This window comes from Heterocephalus glaber, unplaced genomic scaffold (genome assembly GCF_053883595.1).
Source record: "Heterocephalus glaber isolate CG9 unplaced genomic scaffold, H.glaber_assembly_v1.0 deba00001613, whole genome shotgun sequence".
In the NCBI taxonomy this organism is placed as follows: domain Eukaryota; kingdom Metazoa; phylum Chordata; class Mammalia; order Rodentia; family Bathyergidae; genus Heterocephalus; species Heterocephalus glaber.
In genome coordinates, this window is record NW_028258384.1 from 11,485,218 (window position 1) to 11,512,535 (window position 27,318).

At 34.7% G+C, this 27,318-nt stretch overlaps 1 protein-coding gene across 5 annotated transcripts in view; it reads left to right on the forward strand.

Annotated features, from left to right (window-relative positions):
- Apool (apolipoprotein O like) overlaps positions 1-27,318 on the forward strand; it is a 121,338-nt gene that overhangs the window by 36,561 nt on the left and 57,459 nt on the right. For 3 of the 5 annotated variants that reach the window (XM_004868882.4, XM_021247658.2, XM_087196637.1), the window contains 2 exons: positions 21,368-21,472; positions 25,945-26,064. In XM_004868882.4, coding sequence (XP_004868939.1) covers positions 21,368-21,472; positions 25,945-26,064 — 225 coding nt within the window. Of the gene's footprint in view, positions 1-9,169; positions 9,336-21,367; positions 21,473-25,944; positions 26,065-27,318 lie in introns of all 5 variants that reach the window. The other 2 variants (XM_087196638.1, XM_087196640.1) reach the window with 1 other exon arrangement.

The following is a 27,318-nucleotide window of genomic DNA, read 5'->3' on the forward strand; positions in this document are numbered from 1 at the left end:
AAGGCAATTAGACAAGAGAAAGAAATAAAAGGAATAAAGATAGGTAATGAAGAAGTCAAATTGTCATTATTTGCAGATGACATGATACTCTATATAGAAAACCCCAAGAACTCCACCAAACGTCTTCTAGACTTAATAACCAAATTCAGTCAAGTAGCTGATTACAAGGTCAACACATAAAAATCAATAGCTTTCTTCTACACGAACAACAGACTCACTGAGAGAGAAATAGGGCAAATAATTCCTTTCACAATAGCATCCAAAAAACTGAAGTACCTAGGAATCATCCTAACGAAAGAAATCAAAGACCTCTTCTCTGAAAACTATGGCACTCTGAAAAGAGAGATTGAAGATGATATCAGAAAATGGACAGACATCCCCTGCTCCTGAGTAGGAAGGATTAATATAGTGAAAATGGCCATACTTCCAAAACTGCTATATAGATTTAATGCAATTCCAATTGAGATCCCAGCAGCATACTTCACAGACCTCGAGAAAACAATTCAAAAATTCATTTGGACCAAGAAGAGACCCAGAATAGCAAAAGCAATTCTAGGTAACAGAGACATGGCAGGGGGTATCACAGTCCCCAACCTACAACTATACTACAAAGCTACGGTGATAAAAACAGCATGGTACTGGCAAAGAAACAGACTTGAGAACCAGTGGAACAGATTAGAAGATGCAGAAACAATGCCAGACACACTCAGCCACCTCATCTTCGATAAAGGAGCCAAACACCCTCACTGGAGGAAAGATAGCCTCTTTCATAAATGGTGCTGGAAAAATTGGGCTTCAACTTGCCAAAGGTTAAAACTAGACCTGTATCTCTCACCATGCACTAAACTAAAATCAAAATGGATTAAAGATCTAAATATTAAAATAGAAACTCTGACCCAGTTGGAACAGAGGTTAGGTAGAACCCTTGAAGACATTGGTGTAGGAAAAGATTTTATGAACAAAACCTCAGTTGCCCATGAACTAACACAAACAATCAACAAATGGGATCTCTTCTTATTAAAAGGCTTCTGCACAGCAAGAGAAACCACCAGCACTGTGAAGAGACAACCCACAGTGTGGGGAAAAATCTTCACCTGCTCTTCCTCAGACAAAGGTCTACTATCTTGAATCTATAAAGAACTTAAAAAGATCAGACCTCCCAAATTTAAAGACCCAATCCAAAAATGGGCATCTGAAATGAACAGACATTTCTCAGACAAAGAAGTAGAAATAGCAAATGAATACATGAAAAAATGTTCAACATCACTGGTCATTTGAGAGATGCAAATGAAAACAATGCTGAAATTCCACTTCACTCCAGAAAGAATGGCTGCTATCATGAAATCAACCAATAGCAAAAGCTGACGGGGCTGTGGGGAAAGAGGAACCCTGCTCCACTGCTGGTGGAAGTGTAGACTGGTGCAAGCACTGTGGAAATCAGTATGGAGATACCTCAAAGAACCAGGACTGGAAGTCCCATTTGACCCCGCTATTCCACTGCTGGGGATCTTGCCTAAAGAATTAAAAGAATCATACCACAGTGATATATGTGCGCCCATGTTCATAGCAGCACAGTTTGTAATAGCTAAAACTTGGAAACAGCCCAGATGCCCATCAACTGGAGAATGGATAAAGAAAATGTGTTTTTTTTTTATAAAATGGAGTACTACTCAGCCATAAAAAATGAGAAATTAGAGACATTTATAGCTAAGTGGATGCACATTGAGGCTATACCCTTAAGTGAAATTAATAGGACACACATGTGTAAATACCAAATAATTTCTCTGGTGTGAGAAACTGAAAGTGTAAATAAGGACTAAATGTATAATAGGTAATGTGAAATAGGAAGGGAAGGGGCAAAGGGGAAGGAAGTGGGAGGGCTAGGGGAAAGGATAGAAGGTAATGGGATTAATATTAGAAAATGGAAAAATAGGAACAAAATCTTTGTAAGTAGGGAAGACTGGAGGTGTTGAAGGGAGGGCTGGGCAAGGGTGAAAAATAACCAAGAGAGAATATGTAAAGGTGCAAATTTTCAATGATGAATGTCATTATATTGTAGTCCTAAAATGTACCAATGATTAGCATGAATAATCGATAATGTAAAATAGGAAGAAAAGGTCCAAAGGGGTAGGGGTAGTGGGAGGGGCAGGGGAAAGAATACAAGGGAAAGGAAAAATGATGAGAAATGGAAAAATTGGAAATAAAGTCTTTGTAAATAGGGAAGGGTGGAGGACGTGAAGGGAGGGCTACGAATGGGGAAAAAATAAGAAGCAAGATGCCTTATGTAAAGGTACAATTCCCAATGAGAAATGTAATTGTGTTGTATACCTACAATGTACCAATAAGTGAAGTTAATACAAAAAAAAAATAAAATAAAAATAGCTGGAACTAAGCATATAGGTGATGCTCGAGTCAGTGTTACTTACTATGTAGATCTGAATACATTGAGAATTTTAAGTTGCTAATGAAATTGTGTTTATTACCTATTTTGGTTATTTTTCTCATTGTTGAGACAAAATACCTGACACCCAAAGTTGAGGAAAGAAAGATTTATTGTAGCTCACAGTTTGTAGAGGTTTCAGTTCATAGTCAGCTGGCTCCGAGGCAAGGTGGCACAGAAGTAGGATATCCCAGAGCAGAAACAGTTCGGGCAGAAGGCAGTGAAGTAGTGAAGAAGCACCAAAGTAGCGAGCAACATCAGCAAGTGACCACAGCAGCCATCTTTATATTCCTTATATACTATCCAGACTACCTACCCTTAGGGCAGATAACACTCACACCCAGGGTGGGGCACCCTTAATCATAGCATTGCAACGTGAATCAATCCCAGTATCACAGCACAACACACCCTAGATCCAGCCACCTCCAAAAAGCTCCACCTATGACTGCATGTGACTTTGGGGGGGACATCTAAATATAAGCCATAAAATTACCTGTATTCTATTAGTCGTGTTTAAAAATAATTACCCATTTCTGCTGTCCTTTATACTACTTCCTCTTTCCACGCAAACATACACTGTTTGTATTAAAAAAAAATTAAAAAAGAAAAGTAGATCTTTAGGATGAAGTGGTTTTTTGGTTTGTTTTTTGTTTTATTTTGTTTTGTTTTCTGAGACAGTCTTGCTGGCCTTGAACTCACTATATAGCCCAGGCTGGCATGGAACTCACAGCAGTCCTCCTCCCTCATTTCCCGAGTGCTGGCATTATAGGTGTGTACCACCTTGCCTGGTTTAGGATGAAGTTTTAAAATTAAAGGAAGTAATTTTTAGTTATGCTTTTAAAAATGAAATTCTAAATTCATGAGGTTCCCTTGGTAGTCTTCATATTCAGTATGTTTAAAGTGATTAAAAATACCACTGGAATATTATTAAAAATACAATAATCTGGAATATTATTCAAGTATAAGGTAATTATTTCATAATGACATCCTTTTTGCTTTTTAGTGACAAAATAGTAATAGCTTATCTGCTATAAACTATATACTTGGAAATTATCATTGAAGTTCAGTCTCATATACTCCCATAATTTGATGAAAATTTGGACATTTTCTAGTACATTCTCCTTTCACAAGTGGATAGTGTGAGGCATAAGGAAGGGAAATCTACTTGTAAGAGGTCACACACAATGAATTAGAAGCAGAGCTGAGACTAGGGCCCAGCTTTTCCATTTCTTTTTATGATATCATTGTTATCTTTCAGATCTTTACAGAAAATCCAAAGACACTGAGACATAGAAAGTTTTTTTGTTTGTTTGTTTTTTGGTACTGGGGATCGAACTTGGGTCCTTGCGCTTGCACAGCAGGCAGTGAAACCACTGAGCTAAATCCCCAGCCCTGCAAAGTTCTGTTAAGCTTCTAATGGGTGTTTAGAATTTTGATGACTAATCTCTACTTGTCTCAGATCATTAGGTACTAGAAGTAGATTTAGCAAGTTTCTGAGCCAAACATTTAGAAGCACTTTATACCTACAGTATTGCAAGCACAACTGAATTTTCTTATAGATCTCAGTGTGATGGGCTGTCTGCATGCGGTACAGTACTTGTTGCATAATTGTATTCCAGGGCACCAGCATCTACTGGTGAGTAGTACCATATTTGTCAAAAATATGGTTAGCCTTCCCTAAGGAAAGTGGAGAAAGCCTAATTTTTTGAGCTATATTGATCAAAGGTCAAATATTGTAGTTTGGAATGTCATGAGGACAGGTTATAATCCAGTGATTGGAAAAGTGAAAGGAAATAAATGTTTTACTTCAGCTTTTTATAACAGTGCCACTATTTTAATCTTCACACAATATTTGGTGCTTCTACTAGAGTGACATTTTAAAATGTAGATGTAGATTTAATGAACAAAATGCTTCAAAGGTGAAAGATAAACAAATTTATAAACTTTCCAGGCTCATGCAGTTGGCATTTAAATTTCTGAATCTAGAAGAACATCTCACCAATATCAGGAAACTAATCTCCAATCAACAAATGTATATTGTGCCCCTGTCCCCAGAGATTTCACAGTTTACTTGGGGGTATAAATGTTAATACCAGTCACTAGCTTCAAGTGTAATAAGCAGCTAAGGATGAGTTAAGAAGTGGAAAATAAAGACTACCTACCAACTTTTTGGCTTGCATGGGCTACATTGAGTGAAGAATTGTTTTGGGATGTATATATATATATATTCTCAAAACTCCCTTTTTTATATTTATTATTTTAACACTAAAAAAGCCAGGTGTGGTAGCATATGCCTGTAATCCCAGCACTCTGGGAGGCTGAGGTAAGAGGATCATAAGTTTGAGCCCAGCTTGAATAATTTAGCAATTCCTGTCTCAAATTAAAAAAAGAAAAAAAATGTTAGGATGTAGGTCAGTGTGAAGGCTCTGGTTTCAATCCCTAGTACTGCAAAATAAAAAAGGGCAAGCAACATTTGGGCTGTAAATTGGGCACACTTGATGGAAGTAGATTATGGAGATCCTAAAAAATACAGAATGGTTTTTAGCAGTGTGTTAGGAGAGAGAGACTTATTTATTTTCTTCAGTCAAGTTAGTGATCTAATAGACAAAAATTCACCTTGAGGATATAATTATATAGTTGGATGGAATTAGATGAGATTGACATGGTGACTGTGGGATAGGAGACTGAAGATGTTGCTAATAATGGTAATAGCTAATAAATATTGAGTCCTTTCTGTGTGGTAATCCCTATGATACAGGTGATATTACATGTGTGGAAAGTGACACCTCATATAATCACTTACTTTCTCAAAGCCACATCATGAGTAAGTAGTAGAGCTACAATGTGAATCCAGGTCTAACTCTAAAATCTATCCTCTTTCCACTACTTTATCATACAGATCATAAGGGCCAGGTCTAGGTTGGTAGTTCCTATAAGGGTTATCTATAACATTTATCTCCCTGCACTGTTGTTGTGTTATATACCTGTCTCTCCTGTTAGATTGTGACTCTGAGAACAGGCTCATATTGTAGTTAATCATCTTTGTAATCCCAGCACCTAATATAATTGTACAGTGGGGTTTTATTTTGAATGAAAGAATAGAAAGGAGTAAATAGATATAAATAATAAGCTACTTCATTTTGGTGCTTGAAAATAGAGTACTGGTAGAATATTGAAGTTAGTAATACTAGAGTACTTCCTTCAGTTACTGCCATTTATCTGCCTTTCTGATAAACTGTCCTTTTTCTTTCAAGTAAAAGTACTATTGAGGCTGTGTGTAGTGGCACAAAGCTGTAGTCCCAGCTATTTGGGAGCCAAAGCAGAAGGATCACAATTTTAAAGCCAGTCTGAGCAATTTAGCAAGACTCAGTCTTAAGAAAAAAAGACCTGGGGATGTAGCTTAGTGGTAGAGTGCCTGCCTAGCATGTGTGAGGTTCAAACCTCAGTAATGCCAAAAACAAAACGAAATAAAACAAAACTATTGAAAAATTGCAATGGGATGTTTCTTGAGTTTCAGAAGATTTAAAAATGTTTATTATTGAAAATTTCACACATGTACAGAAGAGAATAGTATGAATTACAATATATTATGCTAGTTTCAACAATTATCAAGTCTTAGCCAATCTTAATTCCTTTATACTCTACCTCCTGGATTATTTTGAGGCAAATTGCACATACTATATTTTATCTGTGAAAACACCCATATTTTAGAAAATTGAAACTTTTTTTAAAAAACACAATTATTATCAGACCTAAAAATTAACAGTAATTTCTTAACATCAATTATCAAGTCAGTGCTAAAATATCCCTCCATGTATCATAATATTTAAAAGCTTATTTTTAATTTTGAGCTGAAGTAATGTCTGTAACATGGAAATTTATTGATATTGTCACTTAAGTCTCTTGCTCCATTGCTTTCCATCTATTTGTTGAAAACTTTGGATCTTGTTATTTGCCCTATATTTTCTGAATTCTTGAATTTGCATATTGAATTTTATGGAATCTTTTAACATGTTTTTCTGACTTCTCTATTTCATGAGCTCAAATGATAATTCTGATTCAAATTCACACTATAGGATTGTTTTTTAACTTTATCAGTCTTAACATCCTTTTTCTCATAGCTAAAATACCAGTCCTTAAAATATCAACATATTTAATTTTTCCTATTCTCCCTGTACTTTCAGAAGATTTATAATGAGATGTCAGCACTGCCACCAACAATATGATATATATGCTTATTAAAAATATAGTTATACCTTAATATTCATCATTAATTTGTTCTAGATCTCCTGTCAAGTACCAAAACGTATGCATACTGAACAAAATTTTTCTATAAAAATAATTAGAAATAATTTATTAACCTTTCCCAGAACTTTCAGATTTTACTGGGCTATTAGTAGCTTTTTACTTTGTGACCCATTAAAATTCACAAAAGTATATGACAGTAACAATGAATATGTAGAAGTTCTATACTGTTCACCAGCTACCATGAAACTGATGTACCAGTGCCAAAGTTTCTTGTCAAAATGTGGCATTTATACAGTTTGATGTGTTTTGAAGCTCACAAGTACTGAGGTATGACTGTAGCTGTAATGCTTTTTTTTTTTTGGTGCCGGGTATCAAACTTGGGTCCTTGCGCTTGCACAGCAGGTGGCGAAACCACTGAGCTAAATCCCCAGCCCAGTTGTAATGCTTTTTTTTAAAAAATTTCTTTGCTCATTGAGGATGAATAGTTACTTGGTTGTAAATTCATTTTGAATTGTTTATGTCATGATTGTCTTCATATGGTTTGTTTATTTCATTTTCTTTTTTTTTAGGGTTCATTTTTTTAAATTTAAATTTTGTGGCATAGTTATCACAAGATTCTTGATATAATAAAATAGTTTTTGCTGCATTATGATGTCGTAAAGCAAAACTAATGATTAAGAGTAACTTTAGATTATTTTGTAGTAAATATATGCTCATTATTACGAAGTAAGTAATAAAAATTCTTACAGAAGCAATTTTAAATTTCAGTTCCTTTAACAAAACCCATAATACTCAGCAGGCTTTAAATGATACAATGTTAGTGTATGTTCTATGCCACTTTAAAAGAAAACTCCCTAAAAATCTATTATAGGCAATCCTCATTATTCAGTTTTATTATTTATAAATTTGCTTACTCACTAAAATGTCTTTGTGACTCCAAAATCAATATTCCTGGTACTTTCTTGATTATTCGTGATCATGAACAGAACAGCAAAACATTTGATTTGAGTTCTCCAATATTCAAGTTCTTAGCTGAGGTCCAATAAGGCCATGCTCTGCCTTCTTGTTTTAACTTGCATATTGGGAACAGATGTCCTTTTTGTGGTCTACTTCGCATCATATATTTCATATTTTTGTGCCCCCTCCTTTGGTGATTTTACTGTTTAATAGCTCCCAGACATAGTGCTGAAATGCTGCTTAAAAAGCTGTGATGTGCCTCACATAGAGCTATGTATATCAGTAAGCTTCATTTTGACATGAGATATAGTGCTGTTGGCCATAAGTTAAATGTTTATAAAATATACTAAGTTGTCTTGAAACAAAAGCAAACATGAAACAATGGTACATATTGATTGTTTGTTGAAAATATAATATAACCAAGGAATAGCAGGAAGCTAATCCTGTATTTTCCCCCAGAGCAGTGATTGGTTCACAGGTACTTTATAGAACTATTGCAAATGCAAATAAGAATCAACTTCATTTTGATTATAGAAACACACAGGAAGGATAAGTCTTAGGAAAGTGATGTTCGTTTTTATTCTTGCTATTTGTAAATCCCAATATGATAGAATTCTTGTATACATTTTTCTTGAATTAGTTCAGAAAGCTTTAGAGCAAGCTGTTTTTCTCTCCCAACGTAACACTGGCTTCTAACCAATTGAAAACTATTCCATAAAAATAAGAGAACAGCAAAAAAAACCCCCCAAAACCAACAATAGATACACATATCACCAATTCCCATGATAAATCTAAGGATTAAGACCTAGTCTCATATCTTCAGGCAGTGCTGCCACAACCCTGTGCAGCTTGGCCATGATGGACCTCTGGGATGGCCCTACAGCCCTCCATGGTGTGAGGCTGCTCTGGATGTTACTGCTGCAGCTTTGGCCTCAGGCTGATCAGGCCACAACCAGCAGCCAAGGACCTGCTCAATTTTAATGCATTTTGATTAATGACAGCCTTATGATCCTATAAAATGAATACTTTGAAGCTCTGATACTTTAAAAAAGTTTTTGATTTTTCTAAATCAGAGATAGACAATAATTTTTCTGTAAAGGGCCAGATAGTAAACATTTTAGGCTTTGTAGGACATTTAAGATCTCTAATCACATATTTTTCTTTCCTTTTGATTATTTACAAACCTTTAAATATGTTTTAGAAAACATTTTTTGTGCAGAGCCCATGTCAGATTCAGTATAGGCTATAGTTTTGCCAGTCCTTGTTTTAAATTTTTCAGTATGCTATACCATCAGTTACCTCTGCTTACATAATAGTGCCTACTTCACTAGTGTAACCTGAGCTTGAAATGGCCTAAGTATGCCAATATGTCTCTTATTTCTTTAATTTTATTTTTATGAGATATAATGTAAAAAAAAGATTCATGTGTATAATATGTAATGGTCTAATAGAGTAATGATTTTTTAGGTAAATATTTGGCCTTTTTTTGCTTAAAAGTAATAAATATATGTATTTTATTTTCAGATACTGGGAACTGAACTCAGGACCTTCACCCTGAACTATATCCCTAGCCCTTTTTAATTTTTTTAAATTTTATTTTGAGACAAGGCCTTGCTAAGTTTGAGTTGCCCAGGCTGAGTTTGAACTTGCAGTCCTCCTGCGTCATACTCCCAGAGTGCTGGTATTACAGGTGTGTACTACCATGCTTGCCTTGGGGTGTAATTTTTTAAACTTTATTTTAAAAATTAATTTTATTGATATATTTAAAATATACATAATGATAATATTCATCATAGGGAATTTGTATCTGTACTTGAAATATCTTATTTCTTCCTTTTTTCCCCATTCCCTTCCCCTCCAACCCCTCTTCCCCTTCTGCAACAATGGCAGATCATGGTCCAGATCCCCTTACCCCACACTACCCAGTTGTACTGCTAACCTGAGTACTAAAACAGCTGAGTGCTCTGATCACTGTTTTGCTGTCTGAATTAGATACCACTGCTTTCCCACTCTCTATGCCCACATTATCTCTCCTGCCTCATCTTGTGGCAGGAGACAGGTTAGCAGTTTTAATATATTTTTTATTGATATCTGACATAGGTGTGGAGTAGAAATGTTATTTTATTAGAGAATACCATGTCAGTATAGGAAATCAAAAGTGATGTTTTGGGGAAGGTAGGCCTAGATAAATCATTCTGTGATGCTTTCACATGTACTAGAAAGCTATGTGAAGGAGAAAAAAATAAACAAAATTTCTGTTGTTAGTATTGATTCTACATTTTACCCTGTATTACTGGAGTATCAATTTAATTCAAAGCAATGCTCAATTTAAGTGTAAAATTACTTAACTTGTGTCTGTATAGCTTCATTACTAAGTAGTACTCAGAAAATGTGGAAAACTCTCCAAAATGGAGTACAGTGCTATCACTATTAGGGAGAACTTTTAGAATTCTCTGGCCACTGTTTTTTTCTGGGTCTTGCACAATTCATTTGTGTATGAGGCAAGGAAACCTCTTCCCTCTGGATGGTCTTTGTGGATTGTAGCAAACCTCTCACTCCCAAACCCTAAATCTTTAATAATATAACCACAAAGCTTTGTTAATCTTCTGATAACTCTGTAAAATTACTGTTGAACTCTTTTCTACTGTTAGCAAGATACAGCTGTTACTTTTAGTACATATTAACTGTAAGTCAATTCCTGGGTTGCCTGAATGTTTATATCATAATTGACATTTTCTGCTCTAGGAATAAGGGTGGTACATAAATAATTCTTATGGTATGTTAATATCTAATTTGTTTCAGACAGTACTGTAGCTCTTTCACTTGTTATTAATAGGGACACATAATTGTCACTACTCTGTAAGACAACACTCAGATTGCCTTTGTGACATTAACAGTACTAGAGCACAGTCCCAGAGATCTTGGTTGCTGGACTAACTACACTGCATTCTCCTTTCCCAAAATAACCAAAGTGCTTGTATCTTGGGGCTGTGGCAAAGGACTATAGTTAGCCATTCCCATAGTACATCCTGAAAAGCAACTAAAGAGATCTGTATACTAGCAACAAAGCCTTTAGACTATAAGCATCCTCAAACCTCAGCACAAAACAAACAAAAACAATAGAAGCATGGGAATAAAAGGTAACAGGCACCTCCAAAACCCGCAATTCCCCAAAGCCGATCAAAGGGGCAAAATAGTATGTATACACCACACAACTGAATTACTCAAAATCATAGCAGAGAAGGTTAGAAAACAGCTCAAAGAGATACTCAATGGATTAGAGAATGCATAACTAAACATATAATGGAAGTAATCACCAAAAAAATATGCAGGAGCTCTCAGAAAACACTAATAGAAAGCTACATGAGCTAAACAAAATGATATAAAACATGAATGACCAGTTCACAAAAGAATTTGGGTGCCTGAGAAGGTTTCAATCAGAAATCCTGGAGATTAAAAATCATTGAAAATATGGGCAGCAGAAGTGAACACTGTGAGAAGAGAATTTCAGAACTAGAAGGCAGCAATGTCTTCAAAGACCACCAACTCAAAAGACACCTTATAAATAGCAAGAGAAAATGAAAAATTGATTTAACAACTGCTAGATGATGCAAAGTGGACTAATTGAATCATAATTGGAATAAATAAAATATCACAGATATCACACACATGGCATAAAAAACCTGTTCACAGAAATAATGGCAGAAAATTTTCCAAATATAGGGAAAGAAAGAAACATTTACATAAGTGGGGCATATAGAACACTGAATAATCATGACCAAAAGAGAACCCCTCCACACCACATCATACTCAAAATTCCAGAAGTCCAGCACAAGGACAAAATCTTAAAAGCTATTAGAACAAGGCAACAAATCACACACAAAGGTGACCAATTAGAATCACACCCGACTTCTCTACACAACCATAAAGGCCAGAAGAGCTTCTACTGAAGTGTTTCAAATCCTAAAAGATAACAACTTCCAATCCTGACTTATGTATCCTATAAAACTTTCCCTTAAAATTGATGGAGAAATAAGATATTTCCATGAAAAGGAGCAACTCAAGAAATTCATGAGTACCAAACCAACATTTCATAAAATTCTCAAGGATTTCCTAGAAAGCAACAATGAAGACCCCAGTGTCATCAATTCAAAAAGAATGAATACACCTGGCAGGATGAGTAGCTAAGGCAAGGGGGGCGGTGAGAAAATCAGCAACAGAAAAATAATGCAATGGCAAGAATAAGTCAAAACCTTACAGTAATAACTCTTAATGTGAATGGTCTCAAATCCCCAATCAAAAGACACAGATTGGTAGAATGGATCAAGAAAGAAATCCTACCAATATGCAGCATACAAGAAACACTTACTTGAGAAAGAAACTCACAGATTAAAAATCAAAAGATGAAAAACAATATTCTATGCAACAGGAATCCAGAAAAAGCAAGTTGCTATCCTGGTTTCCAACAAACAAGATTTCAAGCTGAGATTGATCAGAAGAGATAAAGAAGGTCATATATTAGCTAAGGAAAGAGTTCAACAGAAAGAATTTACAATTATAAACATACACACCAAATACTGGTACACCCAACTTCACAAAACAAATGCTAATGGATAAAAATCAGATAAACACCTGTACAATAGAAATGGGAAACCTCAATACCTCACTGTCACAAATGAACAGATCAGCTAGACAAAATACCAACAGAAAAATATCAGGGTTGAACCAATTTTGGACAAATAGACTTAGTAGATGGCTACATAATGTTCCACCCAACAACAGAATGCACATTCTCCTTAGCAGCACATGAGACTTTCTCCAAAATAGACTACATACTAGCCAAAAAAGTATGCTTAAGTAAATGCAAAAAATCAACATTATCTCATGCATACTATCAGATGATAGTGTAATGAAACTAGAAATCAGTGACAAAAGAAACCATGTAAACTATGCAGATATATGGAAGTTAAACAATAGTCTCTTGAATAATCAATAAGTTACAGGTGAAGTTAAAGAAGAAATTAATGTCTATGACCAAATGATAATGCCAGTACAACCATTCTGGAACATATGGGATGCAGTGAAAGCAGTCCTAAGAGGGGAGTTCATAGCAGTGATTTCCTACATCAGAAAAACAGAATGAGCTTAAATAAATAACCTAATGATGCACCTCAAGGTCTTAGAAAAACAAGAACAGTCCAAACCCAGAGCTAATATGAGGGAGGAAATTAAAAAGATCAGGGCAGAAATTAATGAAATTGAGATGAAAAAATACAAAGAATCAATGAATCAAACAGTTGGTTCTTTGAAAGATTAAACATAATAGACAAACCTTTAGTTAATCTTAGCAAAATAAGGAAAGAAAAGACCCAAATGCATGCAATTAGAAATGAAAATGGTGAAATCACAATGGATTCTGCTGAAATCCAGAAGATTATTGATAACTAATTTGAGAACCTATACTCTAATAAAATTGAAAATTCAGGAGAAATGGATAAATTCCTAGATACATATAAACTACCAAAGCTAAACCACGAAGATAGAAAAATCCTGAATAAGTCAGTGAAATTGAAGAAGTAATTTAAAAACTACCAATTATGAAAAGTCCACCTCCAGATAGATTCACTGCTGAATTCTACAAGAACATTACAGAAGATCTAACACCATTACTCCTCAACCTCTTTAATGAAATCAAAAGTACTTCCAAAGTGACTCCTGGAAGCAAACATTACTCTGATCCAAAATCAGAAAAGGATCCAACCAAAGAAGAGAACTATAGGCCAATCTCTTCAATGAACACAGGTGCAAAAATCATCAATAAGGTACTGACAAACAGAATACATACATCATCAAAAAGATCATACGTCATGGGCCAGGGATTTAGCTCAGTGGTGCTGCCACCTGCCTCCCAAGCACAAGGTCCTGAGTTTGATCCCCAGTGAAAAAAAAAAAAAGATCATACATCATGACCTAGTAGGATTCACTCCAGGGATGCAGGGATAGATTAACATACGCAAATCAGTAAATGTAATACACCATATAAACAGAAGCAAGAATAAACATCATGTGATCCTCTCAATAGACACAGAAAATGCAATTGACAAAATTCAACATCTATTAATGATTTTAAAAAAAACCCTGACTAAAATGAGAATAGAAGGTCTTGGTCTCAATGTGGTAAAAGGCGTCTATTAAAAATGAACTGCTTACATCGTACTAAATGGACAGAAGCTGAAATCTTGCCCTGTGAAATCAGGAAAAAGACAAGGATATCCACTACCACCACTTCTGTTTAATATAGTTTGAAGCATTAGCTAGAGCAGTCAGGCAAGAGAAAGAAATAAAAGGGATACGGATAGGGAAGGAAGAAGTTAAATTATCATTATTTGCTGATGATGTGATCCTCTACATAGGAGATCTTAAAAACTCCACCAAAAGACTCCTAGAACTAATAGCCAAATTTGGCAGTGTCACATGTGAAATGCGGCTGTATAGAGGATGAAGATTACTTGGAGACAAGATTTAGTTCAAGCACAGAGAACTCAAAGGGGCTGCTTCTTGGGCATAAGAGAGCCTCGGGAAAACAGCAACCAACTGAGCCCTCTGTGGTTATTTATTTATAACTCAAGGACATGAGAACAAAGACAGAGAAGAAAAGCATTTGCAAACATATTGTCTAGTAGTTTTGGTCAGGGGAACAGGTACTGGAAAAGGATGGGCTGCTAACCTAACCTTTGTTATATATGTTAACCTAGTTTGAGCTAATTTATCAGGTAGGAAGGTTATCAGAGTGCAGGAAGAATGCATTGACCAGAGCAAACATCTTTTGAGAATAACTTATTATTGATTCTGCTGACTGCTGTCCTGCAGATCTGTTTTAATATTTAACCATGAATTCCAGAAGCCTGGGAACTGTTGTTCCCCAAGGTCGCTTCCATTCATATCAAGCATCCCTCTGGTCAGAATGTCCCACAGTCCTCTCCCCTTTTTTGTTGTTTTATAAGTTTGATTCGGCCAAAGGAGGAGAGTACAAGGTAGAGGAGTATTGGGCTTGCTATAGAAAGGTCATTATAGAAGATCCGTTGGAATAACACGCAGAACATTCTTAGGACTTCAAGAGAGAGCAGAGAAAATATTAATCTATAAGAATCCAAATCCAAAGGTTGAGTCCAGAGAAACAATATTTAGGATTAAGCCAGTAGGCAATATCATCAGGGTGATTCAAAGTAATGTTGTAAAGTTTTCATTTGAAGTTTATGAAGTTGAGCTGAAAGTCACCCTTAGAAATTAGTAATATCTCCATCCAGATTTGTATGAAAGGTACCATGAAAAAGGTGTTGAACCTCTTTTCAAGATTTAGAATTATTAAAAGGAATAAGAATAACATACATTGAGCAATATCCAACGTCACAAGCTGACTGAATGTTCATAGGGCCTGTTGATGTTCGCTGAGCCAATTGACAGTTATCTCAAGGGTGTCAAGTCTTTGTAGAATTCTTTATCAATATTACTTTGAATCAGTAATTCTGAGGTAATATTTTGAAAATAATTATACATAGTCTGAGCAGTTTGGTTAGAATGAATCAAAGCAATTGCTGCAGTTGCTGCTCTGGTAGCCAATGTCATAGCTGCAGTAATAGTTGTAATTAGAATGCCTAGAAAATGTTTTTGCCTAATATGTTCAAGTACTGAGGTAATTTGTTTAAGAGCAGAATTTCCCATCCACTATCAAAAGAGATTGGTGGGGAGCCATGCTTCGGTTCATCTGAATACCATAATTTGCGTAATATTCAGTTGAGAAATATTATTTGTAACACAAGGAGTTAACTGGGTGGCATTAGCAGGCAAGGAGATAGTAAGTGCTTTAAAGGGTCTTTAATGATGATTACAGGAACTGTATTGAGTTATCTTGGGTTCTTTATTAAGGAAAACTAAAATATATGGACAAGAAGTACAAACCATAATGTGGTCAGAAGTATCATGAGCATTTCATCTAGGCTTATCTATATGTTGATGATTACCAATTCTAATAATATGAGGGAAGAAGGGAATAGCTAGGTGGCAGAAGGATTTTTTGATAATGAAAAGTGCCTGAGGAGAGGCATAACAAGGGTTAAGCAAGCCTAGGACTCCATGAATGTGTATTGCCACAGCAATTAAATGACAAAACATAATTTCAGGTGAAATTAGACTCTAATACTATGAAATTATGGGGTCTCCAATTTTCTAGGGTTAGGTTATAAGCAAGATGAATAGCAGAGAAATTGGTGGACTGGCATAAAGTCTGCTCCAAATCTAGGCCATCCCCTGTAGGTCATACAGCATTGGGGACAAAAGGGAACACAATAACTACTGTTGATGGTATTGGTGACTATGTAAAATGGAGATTTTCTGGCAGGAAATATGTGTGGGATAACAACCACTGGAATAGCCAGAGTGATGTAGTCCCTGCAATAGTCCCTTGAGGTATCATTAGAGGATAAAGGTGGTTTTGAATCTCCCCATGTAACTATGTCAAAGGTAGGTGAGATAAGAACATAAGCCCAATAAATCATGTCACTTACTTGAGGAATATATGTCAGCAAACTCAGAAAGATAAGGAGCTTTTTTACCTTTGTAATTTTTTTTTTGGTACCAGGGATCCAATTCGGGACCTTGCGCTTTCGAGGCAGGCGCCGGAACCACTGAGCTAAATCTCCGGCCCTACCTTTGTAATTGTGAAGTTATAAGTTACTTGCATGATCATTGCAAGAATCAGGTTTTTAGAAGTGAAGAGAATTCTCATTCTTTGTGGTGTCTCACTTAGTGCCACATGGTATGGATGCACAGCCTTTATAGGAACCCAAAGAGGGCCTGTGGGTGACAAAACAGATGTATAGCCCCTTCCCCAGATTAACTATTTCTGTTGGACCCAGCCATTGTGGGCCTGACAATGGGTAATGGTAAAGGAACAATGGTTTGGGGCTGTCCTTTGTGGGAATAAATTGTTTCTCTGCATCAATGAAACCTTCTAAATAACAGTTTTAAAAATTTAAAATGAATAATGCTTTAGATACTTGTTCTTGTAGTGGGAGCTTCTCCGTACTCCCCCTTGTTGTTTTAATAAGTGGGTTTTAAGAAGCCCATTAGCCTGCTTTGCTGTAGTTTGGCCTGTAGGGTTTTATGTTATACCAGGGATATGTTTAATATGCCAGAATTGAAAGAAAGCCTGAAAATAATTGGAAGTACATACAGGGCTATTATCAGTTTTAATTTGTGAAGGCAGTGCTATTACAGAAAAACATGAGAGTAAATGGCATTTAACGTGTTTTACAGTTTCACCTGACTATAGAGGAATATAGATATATATATTCAGAGCAGATATTTATAAAAATATATTTAAATTCACCAAAAGTGTTGTGATGAGTTAGTCTATTTGTCAAATTTCATTTTGTAAACCATGGGAATTGATACCTATATAAGGAGCAAATTGAATCTGTTTATGGCAGTCACGGCAGGTGTGAATGATATTTGGGACCTGTTTGTTTGTAAGATTAAAAGAAAGAACTAGTGCTTTAGTGCTTTGATGAAAAAATTGTTGTGAAGCAAGAGCCTCCTCTATAGAGGCAGAAAACATAACTAGCATGAGCGTTGCCCTTTTATTAAGGGGCCAGGGAGATTAGAGTGAGAGCATATAGATGCAGTGTGGTGTCTAATCAGTTCTTGTAGGTGTCTAAACAAGTGGAAGAGAATTTCATCATTACCATATGGATAAGGGCAGTTTCATAACCTGTAGGGTTTTTACAACATAAGCTGAATCAGTGACAATATTGAGGGATTGTTTAGGGAACTATTTGTTATCAATCATGGTTGTCCTAGAAGTTGAATCTCTGTAGAATGTTAGCAGATAACAAGTATAAAGCTTTGTAGAGAAAACTTGAGATCCAGGGCAATGTAACATATTAGCTTAACAATCGTGATGACATCATTATATTAAATGACATGAAGAAACTTTTATCCAAATCTGTATTATCTTAGAAGGATGTATCTGTGTATAGATGTCTATTATATGTCATTGTTAGGACTGTACAGTGGTTGATCATCTTTAAGTGTTATAAGCCTTGAAAAAATTTATGCATTTTTTGAATGGCTATGTTGGATTGGTATATATATTTTATCACCAATAGCTGGAATACAAGTAAAGGAAAGTCAGATATTTCAGTTTAAAATTCTACCATCAGATAATTTTAGTCTGGAAGTCACAAATGTGATGTTTTTTAGTTTTGTATCTTTGAAGATCTGTAAATTTGGGAGATATAAATATGTTTAATATACTATAAAGCAAGTGATAATGGATGTTATAAATTAGGTTGAAACTGCTTAAGAAGGCAGCTTTGTCTTGTGTTTTGTTATTGACTAGTTTATTTGTCTCACCAGTCATGCAGAAAAGCTCATGTTTAATATTAGTGTCAAAAATGAGACTTATAGCCTTTGTCTGAAAGCGTCAGTTAAATTGGGGAGAAGAGTTGAGACGTGGGGAGGAGTAATTGATGAGAGTCAGGGTCATAGCCCCCAAATCTTCTTTGAATAACAAGGAACTTCCAGAAGTAGTTTGGGGTCAATTAAATCAACAAGCACACATACATATTTCTATAAACTGCATCCTCCACAAACATCCTTGACGTGGTTGAGCCTTTCTACTCTTGCTGCTATTTGTTTCTGTTCTTTCTGATAGGCAATAATTTCATCATAGAAAAATTTTTTCATATTAAAATACATCTTTTATACTTATAGCTTTTTGCTATATGCTTTTCTCTGTCCTTCTTGCTTATTATTATTTTTTTAATAACAGATTTGGCTGTAGCCATGTGTGTTCCCAATTTGTTACCTTGTAAATTTGGCTGGCTGCCATCAAGCCTCTTGGTGGCCAATAAATATTCCATAGTAACCTTTTCTGTACTAAAGCAGCAGAAGAACAGACTGACCCATAATTGCAATTTTAAAAGTTACAAAGTGCAAATATATTTTAAGCATATTAATTAAACAAAAATACCAACTTAGATTGAAAGCCAAAAGTAAATTCATCAATTAGCTAAGATTTACAACAGTGGGCTCTTGTAAATTCAGAAAATGGCATTTATCTTGGGCAAAGTTTGAGGAAGAATTTCTTTTTCTTATCTTTGTTTTTTAAGACTTAAAATGTCTGTTTGTTATTTTTGGTTGGTTGGTTTTCTGTAATCTCCAGTGGAGGTTTTATATGTACTCTGGGAAAAGCTTTCTTATACCTTTAGGAGGCAGTATTTATAGTCTTAATTGTTTTGACTCGTTCAAGAGGTTATTTGCCCATCACAAGTTTCTGTTCTATCACTTCTATGTGGGTTTTGCTGTCCTTCAGAACAGCATTCTCAAGCGTTCTATGGCTTCTGCATGGAGACAAAAAGTCCTGGATAAAGCGGGCTACCAGAAGATGGGGTGGAATGTATCTCCTTCTCCACCAGGACCCATTACCACACAGACACAGAATTTCCCAGGCGAGCCTCTGATCAAAAGAAGTAAATTTACTTGTTTAGATCCAAATTGGACTCCTGAGGCAGTGAAAGTGAGGCTTTGATTTATACTCTTGCAAGAGTGGTGGTGATAAACACACCAGTCGAGAAACTGTGTCTGTTTATTTTTAGCTCAAAAGAGTCCTCTCATTATAGGATTTTTTGTTTCATATTTATGTTCATCTCTGGAGTTTTTAAATGTAATCAATGAGAAACTTAAGTTATTGCATATAGACAATAGGCAATGTGTTTATAAAACCAATTTTCTTTATATCGAGCACTTGAAACTCCTCAAAGGATTAATATCTACAATATATAGAAAACTCAAAAATTAGAACCCCCATAAATTTAAAGGCCCAGTTTTAAAAAGGCATCTGAAGTGAATAGACACTTCTCAGATTAAGAAGTACAAGTAGCCAATAAATACATGAAAAACTGTTCAAAATTGCTAGGCATATGAGAATCTCACTCCAGAAAGAATGGTTACCATCAAAAAATCAACCAAAAACAAATGCTGGCAAGAATGCGGGAAGGAAGGAACTCTTCTTCATTGTTATTGGGACTATAAACTGATAACAACCACTATGGAAATCAGTATGGACTGTCTTCAGACTAAAAGAAATTCCATTTGACCCAGCTGTTCCCCTTCTAGGTATCTTGCCAAAAGAATTACTGATATCATACCATAGTGATATACGCTTACCCATATTTACAGCAGTGCAATTCATAATAGCTAAATTGGAAACATCGTATATATCTATCATCAGATGAATGGATAAAAATGTGATATTTATACACAGTGGAGTATTACTGTGCCATAAAAAGAATAAATTTCGGTCATTTGTAGCAAAATGGATGCACCTTGAGACCATAATGTCAATTGAAGTAAATCAGACACACAAGCTTAAATATCTCATGGTTTCTTTTATATGAAAAAAATATATATATAATGAAATAAAAGATAAATGGGAAAAAGAGAAAACATAAAGGTATTGTAATCCAGTGCAGACAATGTATGTAAAAGTGTACTTGAATTAGTACAATTGTCTTACATATTTTATATTTTTTTGGTCTTATTAATCTGGTTTTCAATCTTTATGATAATTAACTTTATAAGATATTACAAGATAAATGAATTTGATGCTGTAAAAGTAAAAGGGGATGAGGGGGAAAGAAGGGAACTGAAATGTATGATGTACATCTACCAATCTCCTACAGTCAATGTAATCATTATGTACTGCAAACATGTACTAATAAAAGTAAAAAATAAAAAAATCAGTCTATGAAAATAATTGTTTTGGAAGATCTTTTTATTTGGCATCCTTGAATGTGTAATTTTTAAAAATCTATTTTAGTGTCTGAATAACACTGTAACATTTTATTCTTAGAGCCAATAATTTTCCTGTTTTCTTAATTCAGATCATGTTATATATTCAAAACAAAAATCACAAGTGGCTTTAAGCATGAAACAGGTAAAAAATTGGAAAAGTCAGGAGCAAAGGATTTATGATGGAAGGAAATTATTTCTATGAATAATGTATAGAAATAGTATTTTGAGATACAGTCTACATCACCTAATTCACTAGACCTTATTCTTACCCTCCACTTTTTTATCAACTTGTAATTTACCGTATTATTATTGTGTTTATTACCTGCCTGATCTCCACTAGTATGTCAATTTCATGTTCATGGGAATATTTATTTTGTTCACCATTGTACCCTAGGGACTGAGACCAGGGTCTTGCTCAAAGTAGCTGTTTGATTACTTGTGGGTTGAATGAGTACCATGATCAATCATACTTCATCACTCCAATTTTTGTAATTATTATATTGTTGTAGTATTATATAAAGATGTCATTCCTGGTAGTTATTTTGTGGCTGTATTCATTAACAGATAATATTACTTTGCTATCCAGTAAGAAAAGAGAATTTTAAAAGATATGTATTATAAAATATGATGCAATGTAGAGTTTATTAAATTAAAATTAATTAAATTTATTAAATTTAATAAATATTAAATTCATGATAATAAGCATTAAATTATAATATATTTATTAAATTAATTAATTTATTAAATATAAAATTTAATATTTTTAGAGGAAACAGTAATGTTCCTGGGATGCCTCAGAATTTATCAGCAAATGGAAGTCGGGAAGCTTTTAAATTAAAAAGGTCTTTGTTGCTATATCTTTCTCAGATAGAAAAGCTGACCACCATGCCTGTGGGTGTGATATATGCATCTGTAAGTGTGCATATGGCCAAAGAAGAGGAATCCAAAAAGCAGCTAGTGAGACCAGAGCAGGTAATTTGTTTATAAAAGTTTATAAACTGCATAATGTAAAGATAACGTAAAAGCTGTGTTGTTTTGTGTTATGTATAGTTGTCTCTATTAAAATATTTTTGAAGTCTCTGTTAGATACACTTTATAAGTTAAAAGAAATAGTTATAAAATACCCCAAAATAAAATTCTAACATCAGTGAAGAGCAATTTTAATTTTTCTTAATGAATAATCAATAAGTGGAACAAGGTATCAGACCTAAGCAGTCTTGACTTTTTCCTAAAAAAATTTATACAAATACACCCAATATTGAGATGTCTTATCTTGAGAAATCATTATGTAACATCTCAGTTTTGGAAATGACCATAGATGTTCAGCCTCCTGTTTGGTATTGTCATTCCTTCTACAATAGGAACCTACGGAGCCCACTGAATTTTCTGGAACTGCTACCCAGTGGTGCTGTATCTCTTGAATTGGTGTTATACAGAAAAATTCTTATTTCTCTTCCAAAAATCAGTGCTTCAGATGTCAGTTATACTTTAGATAATTTTACTTCTTGGATAAACATATTATTTGTTTTAATCATTCCTCGTGACATAGCTTTTGAGTTACTTCACTATTGTGATTACTTTCTGCCACATGTTTTCAGGATGGTTAGTGTTTTCTTCAGGTATAATAAGTATTTGCCTACTGCAAGATGTCAGACTCTTCTAATCTAGATATATTTCTAATGCTGCCTAAGATCATACTAGTTTTTATGTATATTTTTATTTGGAGTGATCAGAATCAACCATGCTCATAACAGTCATTGACCATGCCATATTGAACTTGCCATTTAAAAAATTCATTAAACTTTTTAACATGTGTAACTAGTAAGCTGTGTCTCCTTTTGGTCTGTATTTGTGCCGTTCAACGTTTTGGCCTCAGTTATAGTTATACTTATGCCTGTTTAAATTTCATCTTATTGATCTGGCCTATTATCCCAGCCTGTTGAGATGTAATTGTGATTACTGATTTTATTCACCATTTTGCTACTTATGTCTTCCAGTTTCAAGTCAGACTTAAGATCTGTGTATGTACTTAGTAATGCATTCTTAAATCAGACAGGCCTAAATCTGAATTTTGACTCCATCACTAACTAGTTGGATATCATCAGGTAGAATTCCTAATACTGATGTAATTCTATTGTATAATCAAATGTACCAACTCCGTAATATTTTTGGAAATTTAGAGTATTTTCAGTTATTTTGCTATAATAGTCAGTGCTTGTTGAATTACCTTTTATGTAAATCTTTGCATACATCTATAACTTTTCATAGGATGAATTCCTGAAAACAGAATTATAGTCAGAAGGTGCAAAAGTTAATTTTCTGTTATACTAACATGCAAAAAACATGTTATTCATACATCAAACAAAAAACTTTTCTTGAGCTCCTCTTCTGTGGGTGTGAGACACTCTTCTAAGCACTGTGTAAGGTTTTATTAATTTTTATTAGCAATCTAGGGTAGATTCACTTCCCTATACACTTGGCTTTCTTCATTATTCTCAAGAAGATAATCATAAATACCAAATAGTTTCTCTGGTGTGAGAAACTGAACGTAATTGAGGATCAAAATGTATAATAATGTGCAGTAGAAAGAAAAGGTCCAAAGGGAAGGGGAAGGGGGAAAGAAGGGGTAGGGGAAAGGGGAAAAGAAGGGGTAGGAGAAAGGAGAAAAGGGAAAGGAAAAAATATGAGAAAAGGAAAAAACAGAAACAAAGTCTTTGTAAAGAGGGAGGGGTGGAGGGGTTGAAGGAAGGGCAGGGGAATGGGGAAAAAACAAGAACCAAGATATATTAAGTAAAGGTACAAATTCCCAATGATGAATGCCATCATATTGTACACCTAAAATGTACCAATAAACTTAATTAAAATAAATAAATAAATAAATAAACAAACTAAACTTTCTTTGACACTCCCATATTTGGGTAGCTCAAAAATCTAAATAATAGGATAAGGACCTGGCATTTGTCCCTAATAGCTGAGTTCCCATGTTTCTGTATTGTAAAATAAAGTAGTACATTTTTACTATGTTATGGAATATACCGGATTCCTTGATATTTATTGTATTCCTCAGTACATTTAATTTGAATTTACTTATTAGTAAACAAAGTTGGTTGCCAACTGTGTGCTGAGGACTGTCCACAAAAATCACGATCTAATCTTGAAAAATTTAGAATTTCTAAAGTGATAGAATTATGATTTACATGGCAATATCTCCAGGTACTTCTGTTGTGTAAAATGAGCCATACCTCTATTTAAACCTATTTATAATAAAACCTCTACTAACCTAGAATAATTTTTGAATGATGTTATGGTTATCTGAGTCTTTTGATAAGCTGGTAGCTAATTATAAAATGCTTTTTAAAGTCCCATTCTTATTAAACAGTTTTTAAAAGTATCAGTATGGGGCTGGGGATTTAGCTCAGTGGTGCCACCACCTGCCTGGGGAGCACAAGGTCCTGAGTTCGATCCCCGGTACCAAAAAAACCCCCCAAAACAAACAAACAAACAAAAGATTTCAATGGGGATAGATGAAGAATAAAAACACAGTGATTCATAGAGTTTGGAATTGGAGAGTATAAAGAATAGATAAGTTGGGGGCATAATGGGCAAACAAGTAAGTAAATTTGCTCACTCTTAATACTAGTACATCCAAATATAGGCTGTCTTTCTAGGGAGAAGGGAAACATTCCTAACTACAGTGCATCTAGTTTTTATATATAAAATGTACCTTTATTGTAAAGTATGCATTTCTGACCTTCCTACTTATGTGTATCTGCCAACTTGGTGAATTTAAATTCAAGCATTTATTCAGAAAGAGAAACACTAATTCTTTAATATTGGTGTGAGTAGCAAAGAGTAATTTAACAGTAAAATAAAACTTGTTCAGCCAACTCCTAGAATAGTTTTTCAATTTAAAAAAATTTTAAATTGACATAAAATTGTATGTATTTACCTTTCACAACATGTTTTGAAGTATATATACATTGTGGAATCACTAAATCTAGCTAGTTAACCTATATATTAGCTCACATAGTTATGATTTTGAGAGTGAGAACATTTTCCATACACTCTCAAAATTTTTCAAGAATACAATATATTATTACTGTCATTTCATGTTCTTGGTAGAGGATCAAATCCAAGGCGATTAATCATCTAGTTCCCTTGCTGATTTGTAAACTTGATTCTACCCAATTACGTCTTCACCAGACTCAATGGAAAAGTACTACACTTTGAACAAGAAATTTTTTTTCACTTTTTTAAAGTCAGTAAGTTGTTAGATTAAAATTTTCCTAGTTATGTTCATATTTATTTCTATTAAATATTGACAAGATGCCAAAGGGTATTTATTTAATATATGAAAGGTATAAATAACAATAATATGATGGGCAATCATGTACCTATCACCCAGTTTGAAAGGAAAACAAAACAATCCCATTTTCCATCCTGTTCATTCAGAGTTAACCACTACTCTGAGACATTATCATTTTCTTCCTTTGTTTTATAATTTTACTTTAAATGTTATATTGCTGAAAAATTTGAATTATTTTTGATTTTGCATGTTTTTGAACTATATATTGTTGGAAACTTAACCTGTATGCAATTTTCTTTGTTTTAACCTTTTCTGCTTAACACTGTATTCCTGAAATTGACAGGTTTTCTATGTGTCTATAATTTTATATTTTTCCTAATTTATAATATGTTGTATGGGTATGCCCTAGTTTATTCATTTATTATGAACATTTGGATTGTTTCCAGATTTTTACAGTTGCAGTTTTGGTATGGAATGTTATTGTATATGCACCAATAATGTAGTTTCCTCTGAAAATACCTAGGACTAGAACCACCCAGTCATACTATATGTGATGTCTTAGTTACTTTTCTCATTGCTGAGACAAAATAGCCGACACCCAAAGGTGAAGGAGTTATTTAAGCTCTCAGTTTATAGAGGTTTCAGTCCATAATTGGCTGGCTCCAAGGCAGGGTGACAAGCAAAAGGCAGCAAAGCAGCAAGCAGCAAGAGATAAGCAGTGACAACAGCAGCCTCCTTCCTGTCCCTTATATTCTATCCCTAAGGGTGGGTAGCACTCACACCCAAGGTGGAACACCCTTAATCCTAGCATCGCACCATGAATCTATCCCAGCATCACATCCTTGATCCCAACATCACACATTCTAGATCCAGCCACCTCCCAAAAGCTCCACCTGTAACCATATGAGGCTTTGCGGGGGACATCTAGATATAAGCCATAACAGTTGGCATGACTTACTTGCCTCTTAATAATCTTTCTAATAAGTTTACTACATAATCCCTGCATTTAAGATAGATTTTATTATTAGTATTAGTTGTTTTTAGGAGGAAGGTTGATGAAGATTCATGTTTTGTCACACTGCTGGAAAAGGCAGTCCAGCTATTTTGTTTTTGACCTAAATTTTTATTTTGCCTCTAGCTCTCCATATATACTGTGCCACCTCTTCAGTCTAAATATGTTGAAGAGCAGCCTGGGTATTTACAAATGGGCTTTGCATCCATTCACACTACAACTGGTTGTTATATTGGCTGGTGCAAGGTAAGTGTATTCTGATAGTGGCTTAATATCCGAGGTTTCTGTTTGTTCCAGTTATCTTTTGATATATAAAAACTACCATAAAGCTTAGTGGTTTAAAACAGCATCATTATATTTTGTCTTACTATTTTATCTGTCAGGAATTTGATCAGAGTTAAGACAGCTGATTTTTCTGTTGCATGTGGTATTGACAGAGGTCACTCAGTGATATTCATCTGGCAAATGTGCTGATTTAGAACGTTTACATTTCATTTGTTTCTCTGGCACTTGCAAGGATAAATGGAAGGCTGATCTCAGCTAGTATTGTTGACTGAAGGATCTACACATGCTCTCTCAAGCGTGATGACCTCAGGTAGATTATTTACATGGGCAGTTCAAGACTCCTGAAGACATTGTTATAAGACTTTATGCAGAATTTTCTAAGCATTTACCTATATCCTCAGATGTACAGAAAAGTTACTTCTACAGCATTCTTGTGGAAAATCAAATCCCTTAAGCCAACCCAATTTTAAAGAGAGAATGAGATGCCACCTCTCTCAATAGGAGCAGTAGCAGAGGATCTGTACCCATATTTAATCTATTATACCACTATTGCATAGATTAAAGTCGTTTAACAAGCATTTATGTCACCTAGTATGTACAGTGGTACCTCGATTTACAAACTTAATTTGTTCCGCAATTCTGGGGAAGATGTCTGCATTTGTGTTCATGCATGGAGATTGGCCACAGTTGTGTTCCTCACCAATGTGGCATTCATGAATGGAAGCAAAATTTTGCCTAAGGCTTCTGTTTGTGAACCGAATTGTTTGTGAAGAGAAGCATTCATAAACCAAGGTTTTACTCTGATCAATACATTTTTTACCTTCTATGTGAAGTTCTGAGATTACTCATGAATTGTTGCTTATTTTTCTAAGCAAAATGTTCACTTGTTGAGATTAGATCATAAGACCATTCTAACTGGAGGCAGCTATTAGGCAAAGTAAAATTCACCAGACTTTTGCTTAGCTTTCTGGCAGCAATGTCCAGTAGCATACTAATGGAGTGAGCTAATGTAACAACAGTGTTTCATTATCATCATCACATAAACATAGATGTGTTAATATCAACATCTCCAATATTACTTTCTTAGTGGTAGCATGGTAATATTGCTACTACTATTTGTTTTTTTAATTTTTATTTTATTGATTCATTCATCATGGGAAATTTGCACCTTTACATAATCTCTCTTGGTTCTTATTTTTCCCCCTTCCCCTGCCC